The 10587-nt window shown below is 36.7% G+C and overlaps 1 protein-coding gene across 1 annotated transcript; it reads left to right on the top strand.

Moving 5' to 3' along the window:
* The first annotated feature begins 504 nt into the window (after positions 1–504).
* Positions 505–10202, top strand: LOC139719776 (kynurenine/alpha-aminoadipate aminotransferase, mitochondrial-like). The gene is made up of 11 exons (XM_071631159.1): positions 505–571; positions 2817–2916; positions 3373–3441; positions 4362–4494; positions 5470–5544; positions 6201–6313; positions 7131–7290; positions 7966–8048; positions 8568–8664; positions 8975–9101; positions 9890–10202. The coding sequence occupies exons 1-11, from the start codon at positions 505–507 to the stop codon at positions 10159–10161; spliced, it is 1296 nt and encodes a 431-aa protein (XP_071487260.1). The 3' UTR covers positions 10162–10202.
* The last annotated feature ends 385 nt before the right edge of the window (positions 10203–10587 follow it).

Here is a 10587-nt window from a genome sequence, read left to right as displayed (position 1 = left end):
TCTCAATGTCATACAACACTTTGTCTTAGTTTCAAATAATAGTAACATAATAACATAATAATGTCATACTGGGAAAGACCAGCGATTGTCTCAAACGGGGAGAGGGAAGGTTATATGGCACATTATATTATATAGGATCTATATATCACACGCATGTTGAATTTATGACACTAACTGCTTAAAACAAACAAACATTGAGGATGATAATGATCATTTCCCCATGCGATAATGTATTGCATTAAAAAGTACATGCTTGTATTGCAAAAAAAAAAATCAAAATTCATTGTTCGAGTTGGACAAAAAAGAAAAGAGCGAGAAAAATCGTAGGAGGACATTGTCGTATTTCAAAATGATGAATAGTGAAACTTTAGGCTTGGATCTCGTTGGCATCCGTTTGTCTGAAAGAGACTGAGCGAAGTCAAGTTCTGAGCCTGCAGCCCATTGTGCACTCTGCCTTTCCATCGCCATTACCAGTCTGTCGGTGATTTCTGATATAACGACAAGATGAACTACGACGATTTCTTAAGCGAGTCGGGGAAATTGCGACGCAAGTCTCCTTTTGCGAAATACAGTAAGTGAAACCCAATATCACACTTTTTTGTCTCGCCCACCGGAGGTGAAGGCGAGACTAAGGGATCCAAATGGCGTCCGTCCGTCGTCCGTCCGTCGTCCGTCGTCCGTCACAAATGTTAAAGTTTACCTGCAAGACTCTCTTATGATGCATAACTTGGCAGCTGTTACAGCAATGGCAGCCACACTTGGGTGATAGAAGCACTAGGGGTATCTTCATGTTATGGTGTTGTCAGAGGTCATGTGATGATGTCAAAGGTCATTTGAGATCATATATTAAAGAGTATGTGCAAGACTCTTTTCTATGTTAAAGTTTACCTGCAAGACTCTCTTTTGACAAATAACTTCACATAAGTTGCTTGGATTACAACCTAACTTGGGTCATAGATGCACTGGGGGTACCTTCATATTATGGTGCCGTTGGAGGTCACAGGATAAGGTCAAAGGTCATTTGAGGTCATACGTTAAAGTTTACTTGCAAGACTCTCTTATCACATGTAACTCGACACATGTTGCTACAATGGCAATCAAACTTGGGTGATGGATGCACTGGGGGTACCTTCATGTTATGGTGCCGTAAGAGGTCACATAATAAGGTCAGAGGTCATTTGAGGTCATACGTTAAAGTTTACTTGCAAGACTCTCTTATCACACGTAACTCAGCACATGTCGCTACAATGGCAATCAAACTTGGGTGATGGTAGATGTCTCTTGGGAAGTTGAAGGTAACCACAAGGTAAAAGGTTACAGACAGGGGTCAACGAACTTTTAGGGCCCAATGTTAAGTTTTTAGGGCGCATTTCGTTTATGGCTCATAACTTTTGATCCCTTTGTCCGTTTGTGACCACACTTGGATGGAAGATGTCCCTTGGGGAGGTGAAGGTCGTCACAAGGTCAAAGGTCACAGACAGGGGTCAACAAACTTGTAGGGCCCAATGTTATGTTTTTAGGGCGCGTTTTGATTGTGGCTCATAACTTTTGATCCCTATGTCCGTTTGTGACCAAACTTGGACGGTAGATGTCCCTTGGGGAGTTAAAGGTCATCACAAGGTCAAAGGTCACAGAAAGGGGTCAACAAATTTTTAGGGCCCAATGTTAAGTTTTTATGGTGCATTTCGATTATGGCTCATTACTTTTGATCCCTTTGTTCGTTTGTGACCAAACTTGGATGGTAAATGTCCTTTAGGGTGTTGAAGGTCACCACAAGGTCAAAGGTCATTAGCAGGTCAATTAACTTCTGGGAGTTATAAAAAATATTAATTCCTTGTACGCGAATGGGCGAGACACAATTTGGCGATTGCCTTGTTTTAAAAGAACTTCATTTGGGTTGTATTCTATCGTCCATGCCTTCAACGGTCAAAAATACAACATTAGCTTTGAACAGTAAATATTCATATGCAAATGAGACGTTGATGACTTCACCGCCTTAAAACTTGCCATGTATAGTTTGTATACAACGTATTTTAATTCTATCTTGTTTATGTTTAATCACAGTCATGACCCAGAATCAAATCGTGATATTTTGTGATTGACTGTTAATCTAAATTCATTCAGTCTGATATAACACTTTGTTTTCCACTTTATAGCAATCGAAAACAGTGCGTTTCTCCCAAAAGCATTTTATACTCTTATCAACTTTTCAATAGCAGTTTTGCTTAAATAAGCGACAGGTCCAAATTTTATAACGTCACTAATCATCATCCGGATTGGTCAAACTTTCACTGCTATAAGATTTTGCTCTCTTATCCTCTTGCATTTTGATTTTGAACTTGTTTTTCAGGCTGTTGTAGTTATTTTAGGCTGACGTCGACGTCCTCTTTGATACTATTGTCGAAGACAAGTCCACTATAATATTGTCTAGTACATATTCATGAAAGAAGACTAAGCAATTTTTTTCCTTTAGTTTAAATCCTCAGTTGTGTGTATTATGCAAAGTTAAAGGTATGCTTACATAGAATCTCTAAAATTCAGTGTGCCTTATTCATTATGATAGCAAGTACTAGGAAAGGTGAGCATGGTAAACAAGATAAGTCTCGAACTCGGTCTCACAAAGAATAGTGAAAATTACTCCCGGGATTGTTCCGATTGATCTATAGTTATCAAAGACTGCCATTCCGACAAAGACATTATGCTATTGCTGCTCGTGATATCACAGTTGTCATTATTCCATTTATTTCATATCCCATTTATTTATCTATATAAAGCTGGCAAAAGTTTTGGTGCCTAATTTGTATTCATCTTTAAAGTTATGTTCAGCAGAGAGACAACAATCCCACTTATCGACCTTTCGCCAGGCTTGCCAAATCCTGACCTTTTTCACCTTGCAGGTGCAAAGTTCCAGCTGAGGTTTGTTTCACGACTTGTTATTGATCCAACAAAATACTGTGTGAATAATGTCATTAGCAATAGTCTATTGTGAGCATAACAATGTGCATTAATTCTGTGAAATGATTTAACTTTGAAAATCAACTTTTTTATATGCATTGCCCAATCCAAACAACGAATACGCAACATGAAACTGAGCCTCTAGACTCTCACGTTGTTTAGAAGTCAATGCCAGCATTTCAAGCCGTATCAATTCCACCCGTTACACTTGTTATGATATGTCACGTGTATAAACTATAGTCATTATGTTGACCAAAGTTCGAGGTGATTTTTTCCATTCTATGCCTTACGTAGCTTCTCAGTCAAAACAAAAGTGGCACAAATAATCCACGACATTAAAGAATTAAAGTAACTAAGCTCAATGCGCACAACTTTATTCCTCTGTCTAGAATTATTCTCATCCCCTCCCTTTGACAGAGATGGCTCAACAATTGAACTGTCAAGTGATGATATGGAGATTGCTCAAAGTTACGGAAAATTTGATGGGTAGGAATTTCCTTTATCATTTCATTTTGCGTCAGCATATTTTCATTATCATTGTTATTTTAGTTAGTTACCAAAAATTACTTACTTATTTTCAATTTTGTCATGAAGTATATACACACTTTATATATTTACAATTTCTATGTATCTGATTAATTTCACGAAGAATATCAATGTGCGAGGTAGAACAAAGTAGAGAAAATATTTTCTGAATGATATAATAGATGTCTTATAAACAATAATAACATTACATTGTAGCAAGATAAAAGGCTAATCGAAAGTGCGTAACGATGTAAGGCTATGCACACATTGATACAGGCTGGGATCCAGCGAAAGCTTCTCTCTCTCTCTCTTTCTCTTTTAAGGATATGCCTGAGATTGAAATGATTAGAATAGCGTTTGGGACTGTGTAATATAGGCCTACATAACTCATGTCTTTAATAGTGATGCTTAAGAATTTTGATCACAGAAATATGCTTACTGTTCTGATGGTATGCAAGCCGCCTACTTTATTGTGATGTCGCATATACAGTGTAACGAGATATTCCATATCTTTATGAATGGATAAAATCATCCCTTAAAACGCTAAGCTTAAATCAGTGGTAATCATTAATATGTAAAAAATGTAATTAGATCTATCATAGTCTCTCAATACTTCTGAACTAACATAACTAGTAATACAATATGGACAAATATCATAATTTGAGTTCCTCTTTATACTTTAATCCAACGAAATTGGCATAAAAAAAACAATGTCTAAATATTCTAGGCGAGTGAGAGGAAATTATGTTCATAAAGCTAGCATGTTTAGAATTTGAGGATGGCCGTTTGATATGTAGATGAAAGCTGTTCACTGACTGTAATTCCCTTTCCACTAGATTCAGGTTGACGAAGGTTCTTGTTGTTCTTCGTTTCTCTCTAAGGGTTAAACCATTCCGAGAGTGGCTGGAAGAACTTACCATCAAACTTCACAGGCCACCAACCAGGACCAGCCCAGACCCAGACAGAGCGCTTCAAGTGATGGTCAACGCAGGGGCCGTGCAGGGATTACATTCGGTACATTCCTTATATTACTATCAATATTATACACTTCAACACTCAAATCAGCTCAAAATTCTTACGTTTCGAGTATGTTGAATAAAAAGAATGCAGGACTACAAGACAATCATATACATTTTGATTAAAATTGATTATTACTTTCGGAACTAAATAACTGCCATTTTCGTAAAAGGAAGCCCGTCAATTATGGATGTTTTGACTAAATGAATTTAGCGTCCGTCAATTGTTCCCTCACAATGCAAGAAGATATAGAAACCCACAAGCACAGAATGAGGGCTTTAAACTAGGCACTGTATATTGCTTTAACGAAAGCTACATACAAAGAATATTACCTTACCTGGAATTTGGAACGGTGGATGTACTTCTGGGAGAGATTATCTGGTTATGTTAATTCCCGCTTCCTTTTTTTTTATAAATTTCACAAGGAAAAATACAATCCTGAAAACAAAATGACCACATTCTATCTAAAGGCCTAAATTATGTCAGTGTATGTAACTCGTGCCAAGCCTGAAATATCGTTGTGCAATACATGTATCGAGGATCAGACGATATTTCTTTTTAACGCTCTCTCTTATGATAACTTTAAATGATGAATAGCTATATTAAAATGATCGTGATTATAATGATCGTAACATGTATAATAACATTATACAGAAATGTCAAATGCCTCCATAATTTAAACGTTAATACCATTGTTTGCTAATAAACAATCTAGGTGTGACAGAAAAAAATGATCAAAATCAATCGCAGTGTTTTTGCAGAAATAATTGTCAAACAATTTTAAATCATCTGATATATCTTTATTTAGAAATGTTTATGTGGCTTTAATGTAATTTTGTTAATTGTGTTTTCCATAATTATGTATTATATCGTCATTTTTTTTTCGTAAAACATCAGAGAACAGATTCTTGCTTCGAACTATAAAAATATTCCCTCAAAGCTGATGATTCATATTTCCTGCTTTAATAACAGGCTGCGAACCTGCTTCTCAACAAAGGTCAACGCTTTTTGATTCCAGAACGAACCTATCCAACGTTTCTTGAAGCGGTATGTGTTATATAATTATACAAAAAGTTTCTTCTAGAGCTTTATAACTTCCATTTGCTCATTTATATTCACACTGACACCAACAGCTATCATTGTGATATTGAACTGTTTTAGTATCTTCGTCTTCAATCGATTTTTCCTGCCTTTCTTACTATTGCATTTTCTGTGCATGTACTAAAAATTGCATCATTATAGACGCCTTACTCCCACCAAGTTTCGTCGTAATTATTAGTAATTGTGTGACTTCTGGCTGATGTAACGAACTTTGAGACAAATCAGTTTCCTTTGCGCATCCTATTAATAATCTAAAGAGCCTTTACGATTTATTTGGCAGAGGAAGTGGTGGTCATCATAAGTTATCAAAGATTTTCTATTGGTAAAGTATTACGACTTCCTCTCAAATTGGCAGATCATATAAATCATTAACATCCAGTAAATTCTGAATATCACTCTACAAAATTTGAGGATCTCTATTGGTTTTCTTAAGAATAATAATATGCGGTCTATGTCAATTCGGTTGACACTACCACTACCACGGACGCGTATCAGTCACACACGCAACACTTTTGATTTGAAGTGATTTGTTACAACATCTAGAGGTAATTTCTACTATTACTATTGAATTCCTTAAACTAATGTGACATGATTTATTTCAGTTGCGGGTGATGCAAGGTGACCCCATTGGAATAAAGATGGAAGAGGATGGACCAAGTATCACACATCTTGAAGAGGTGCTTTCCCAGTGGAACCCGGACGATAAAGAAAACTGGTAATAGGCAGATGAGAGTCCATGTGTTGCTGCGGGACAAGGAACCAAACTTGAATTGCCGAGTTTCCGTCTTATATTATGACGTGTTCATATAAGGCACTGATTTTAATGACGAATACCTTTCCGCAACGGATTAATTTTCTAAGTAGACCCATAGATTAACGATCACAAGGTGAAATTCAGAAAACTTGCATTGGAACAAGTAAATCATGATGTCTTTCATCACCGTGGCAGGAAATTCAAAGGAATGTAATTCAAAGCTATGTGTATGTTACAAAAAACAAAACATACTAATCTTTCTGAATTTAGAATGGACGAAGTGACGAATATGATGACTGTTAAAGTATACTATGTTGTGTATAGTAATGCGTAATACGAAGAAAAAAATGCAGATATGAATAATCGAAATGAAACAGTGCCAAATTTCTTTTCAATTTCTCAGGCAACCCTGCTTCTAAACTATACTTTCTTTCTTTTTTTTGTAAATTCTTCCAATATTATACACATATATTGGAATTCAGTATATCCTGAAATAGTTGTCTTCAATGTGTATTAAGACCGTAACAAAAACAACAGACCAAACACCTCAAGAAATAGGTGACGGACGAGTTCTTACATGAAATCATAAATCTGTATCTACTTGGCACTCTAGTACCTACATGTATCTTGCTATTACTCATAGAGAATAGGAGAGCTCATGGCAGACATAGAGATAAAATGAAAAGATAAAAGAAAGCCTTTTGCATGTAAGCTCACGCTTGAAAAAAAAAAGTCATAATCCACGTTGATATTGATACATGTACTGCTTTTAAAACAGGTCAAAAAGACCGAAGTTCTTCTACATTGTGCCAAACGGACATAACCCATCTGGGGAAACAGTGTCCTCAGAAAAACGCCTCAAGATATATGCCTTGGCACAACGATATGATTTCATCATCCTAGAAGACGACTCATACTACTTCCTGCAGTTTGACGAGGTAAACATTTTTGCGTGTATATGCGTGCTTATTTTGTAGTTAGATTGTTTGCTTTATATATCCCGACATTGTAAAATACCATAAATACAGAATGAATTGCAGCTTTAAGGTGGCATCGGCATAATGTCAAAAGTATACTGGTTCTAAGAAAGAAACCCTCATTCTGGCTCAGATATGTCCTCGATGCACATTCATTTCGCCACACAACGCAGATCAACTCAACGGCTACCCTCAATCGTCTCAACAAGCAACACGCTAACGTTTCTTTCGCAATGACGATCGAAAGCGATGTTCCCATCCCATCCCTTGAAATTGCTGTACTATCTCACCAAAACAATCTCCGGCACCCTCTTCCAATGATTATTGTCACGACAGCTCGTTCAATCACATAGCAGTGCCGGTACCTTAGCACCACCTCACATAACTGCAGCACCAACATCCAGGTTGATCCGACTTACATCCACTAACACAATTCACAGAGCATTATACACTCACAAGTCATAAAGGCAGGCAACTTTATAAACTCAAACAGCCAGGGGTATGACAAATCCATTTCACAATCAATGCAGGAAAGTAAACATCGTTGGCCTTTTAATGGCTTTTTTCAAATGTCAGTTTTGATAGTGCATTGTGGATATGAATCTCATCATTTTGGATACTTCCCTTTAATTCCAGCCTCGTCTGCCTTCATTCCTCTCTATGGACAGTGATGGAAGAGTGATCAGATTGGATTCATTCTCCAAGATCATAGGCGCAGGGTTAGTTAAAGTCACTTTTAGAATCAATAATTTTTTTTTTGCAGAAATACATACCAAAAAACAAAAACAAAAACAAAACAGCACACCATCGTGTTCTAAACTTGCTAATGTATACTATCTTGAATATATTAAGTTATGAGTGTATATGAGGATATTAAGATTATTAGTAATTTCATGACGAAAGATGTTGTTTTCTTTTTCTAATTGACGACTCTAGAAAACCGAACAAGTTAAATACAATCGAATTTCACATATTCGGCGTATCCATTTTCTTGCGATATTCCTATTCGTGTGAACATACTGATTGAGTTATCTATAGTTCAAAATATGGCACATTTATAAGGCGTCTCGGAATTATTACTGAATAAATGTATGAATTTGTATGAATTGAATTGAATTGAATTGAATTGAATTGAATCTCGGGATGCCACTACATCTTCCCTTCTTTGTTGTTGTTGTTTATTCATGACAGATACAACGCCCATCCATTTTACTTCACTTCTCTTTATCTGTAATCAGCTTTCGGCTTGGCTGGCTGTCTGGCCCACGCGCCCTAGTTTCCCGCCTTTTCTACGACATTCAGGTCACTTTGCAGCACGCCAATGTTCTGTCACAGGTAATGATAAGAATTCAGATTATTAAACTTGCATACGAACTGAAAAGCTATTGGCTTCCATAATTTTTCCTCACTCAGACGTAGCGTTATCAAGTTTTGTTTTGTTTTGTTTGTTTGTTTGTTTGTTTTTTTTTCTAATCGTAAGTTTGCCGGAGTCATGGCATTATTAGAAGCAACGTTAAGCCATTTTGTCACCCGCCTGTTTTCGCAGAATTTGAGGCAAAGCTGATATGTCTCAACGTGAAATCATGAGGTTTTATTTAACATGACATAGAAAAGTGATTACCTTTACTATTCTGTCACATTTCAGGTGGTACTGTATCACATGTTTCGACAGTGGGGTGTAGACGGATTTCTAAAAAGAGCAGACAAGATCAAGGAGTTCTACTTACGACGCAGAGATATTTTGACAAAAGCAGTTGCTGATCACCTGACAGGTTTGGAATGTTACAGCTTTATTCTTTTTTCTTTGTGAGCGTGTGCGTGTATGTGGTGTATGTGTGCTGGCCTATTTTTTTAAGTAGTTAGGTGCTGATAACGTGATAATAAAGTGTGCCTACCTCACGACAGACCATTTCCAAATATCACACTTGGCATGTTCGGGCGCACGACAATAACAGAACGAACACATTGCAAAGTGTGTAATAATTAAAAAGATAAGATAGGACATACCGCCTTTCAACTGCAGAGGTGGATATTTTCGCGCGAGTAATTTTTCGAACTTTGCCGGGTAACATGAATTTCGCGTGTTTTTAAGTCCGCGGAATCAGGACGTTGACTACTGGAACATATGATATGCAAAAATATTTGCATGCTTTTATTTTCGCGGTAGTTTGTGGTTGCGCGAAATGCGCGAAAATCTCCACATCGCAAAAATTTCCACTTTTACAGAGTACATACATATTTTCATAAATTGTGTATGTAGGCCTCTGCATTCAATACTTAACAGTTAACTGAATTGACTCCTTTTGTTGTCAGTTCGCAAGTATAAACTGCGTAACACTTGAATGGGATTAATGATGAAAGATTGCTAAACAATAAGCCATGCCTTTACTTCTTTTTGCTTTAAACAAATACAAATGGTCTGCTTCCAAAAATATCTTAATATATCATTTCCCTCTCTTTCCACCTTTTCTTCAAATTTCCTCATTTATTTTGCCACCCCTCTGTAAATATTCATGAACACGATTCAGACTGTGTTCCTCCATTGTAATTTATGTTTAAGGCCTGGCGAAGTGGACTGTTCCAAGAGCTGGAATGTTCATGTGGATTGAACTGCCTACCATCAAAGACACGGAGAAGTTTCTGATGAAGGCTGTCGTAACTAGGGGCGTGGTTTTCACCCCTGGCAACATCTTCTACATAGACAAATCGGTGCCCTCCTCGTACGTACGGGTTTCCTACTCCAAAGCATTGGAGAGCGATCTAGTTGAGGTGAATAATGCTTTAATTATTTTCAGAGGTAAACATTGCTTAAAAAAAGAAGTGCTTCTTTAGAAGCTAAAACATTGGACCAATTACCCCCATAATTTCTACATCCAGAGACTGTTACTGCCAATCTGAAAAATCTACTATCTACAAGGATATTTGTTAACTTAAATTTGTAATTCCAATTTGTGTGCATATCTTTATTAGTTTGTTGATTACTTTTGATTGTCGTACTTTGTGATGTACATAATTATGCTTATGATTGAATTTTTGATTTTCTTTGAGTTATGTTTTGTTGAAAGAAAAATGAGAATGAAATATATGAAATGAAATAAGTGTTTTCTTATTGTACGCAGTTTTAAAAGCATTGCTTCGTGTCATGCGCAAATTTAGAGTTGATTGCATAAGCCTGATCCACAATCCCCCCCCCCCCCTAATGTCATTTTCCGGGTACATTGTAGACCTGCTAAAACATATTTGTGGTTCAACTCAATT

Source organism: Diadema antillarum, unplaced genomic scaffold (genome assembly GCF_040938485.1).
Source record: "Diadema antillarum isolate AM-2024a unplaced genomic scaffold, OU_Dant_1.0 scf00000114, whole genome shotgun sequence".
NCBI classification, from domain to species: domain Eukaryota; kingdom Metazoa; phylum Echinodermata; class Echinoidea; order Diadematoida; family Diadematidae; genus Diadema; species Diadema antillarum.
The sequence above is the reverse complement of the archived record's forward strand: the minus strand, read 5'-3'. Positions and strand labels throughout refer to the sequence as shown.

Coding starts and splice junctions, on each gene's coding strand:
- LOC139719776 (XM_071631159.1), top strand. CDS start 505: ATGAACTACGACGATTTCTTAAGCGAGTCGGGGAAATTGCGACGCAAG. Junction 2,917..3,372: donor GGTGCAAAGTTCCAGCTGAG/GTTTGTTTCACG, acceptor TCCCTTTGACAG/AGATGGCTCAACAATTGAAC. Junction 8,049..8,567: donor TCCAAGATCATAGGCGCAGG/GTTAGTTAAAGT, acceptor ATCTGTAATCAG/CTTTCGGCTTGGCTGGCTGT.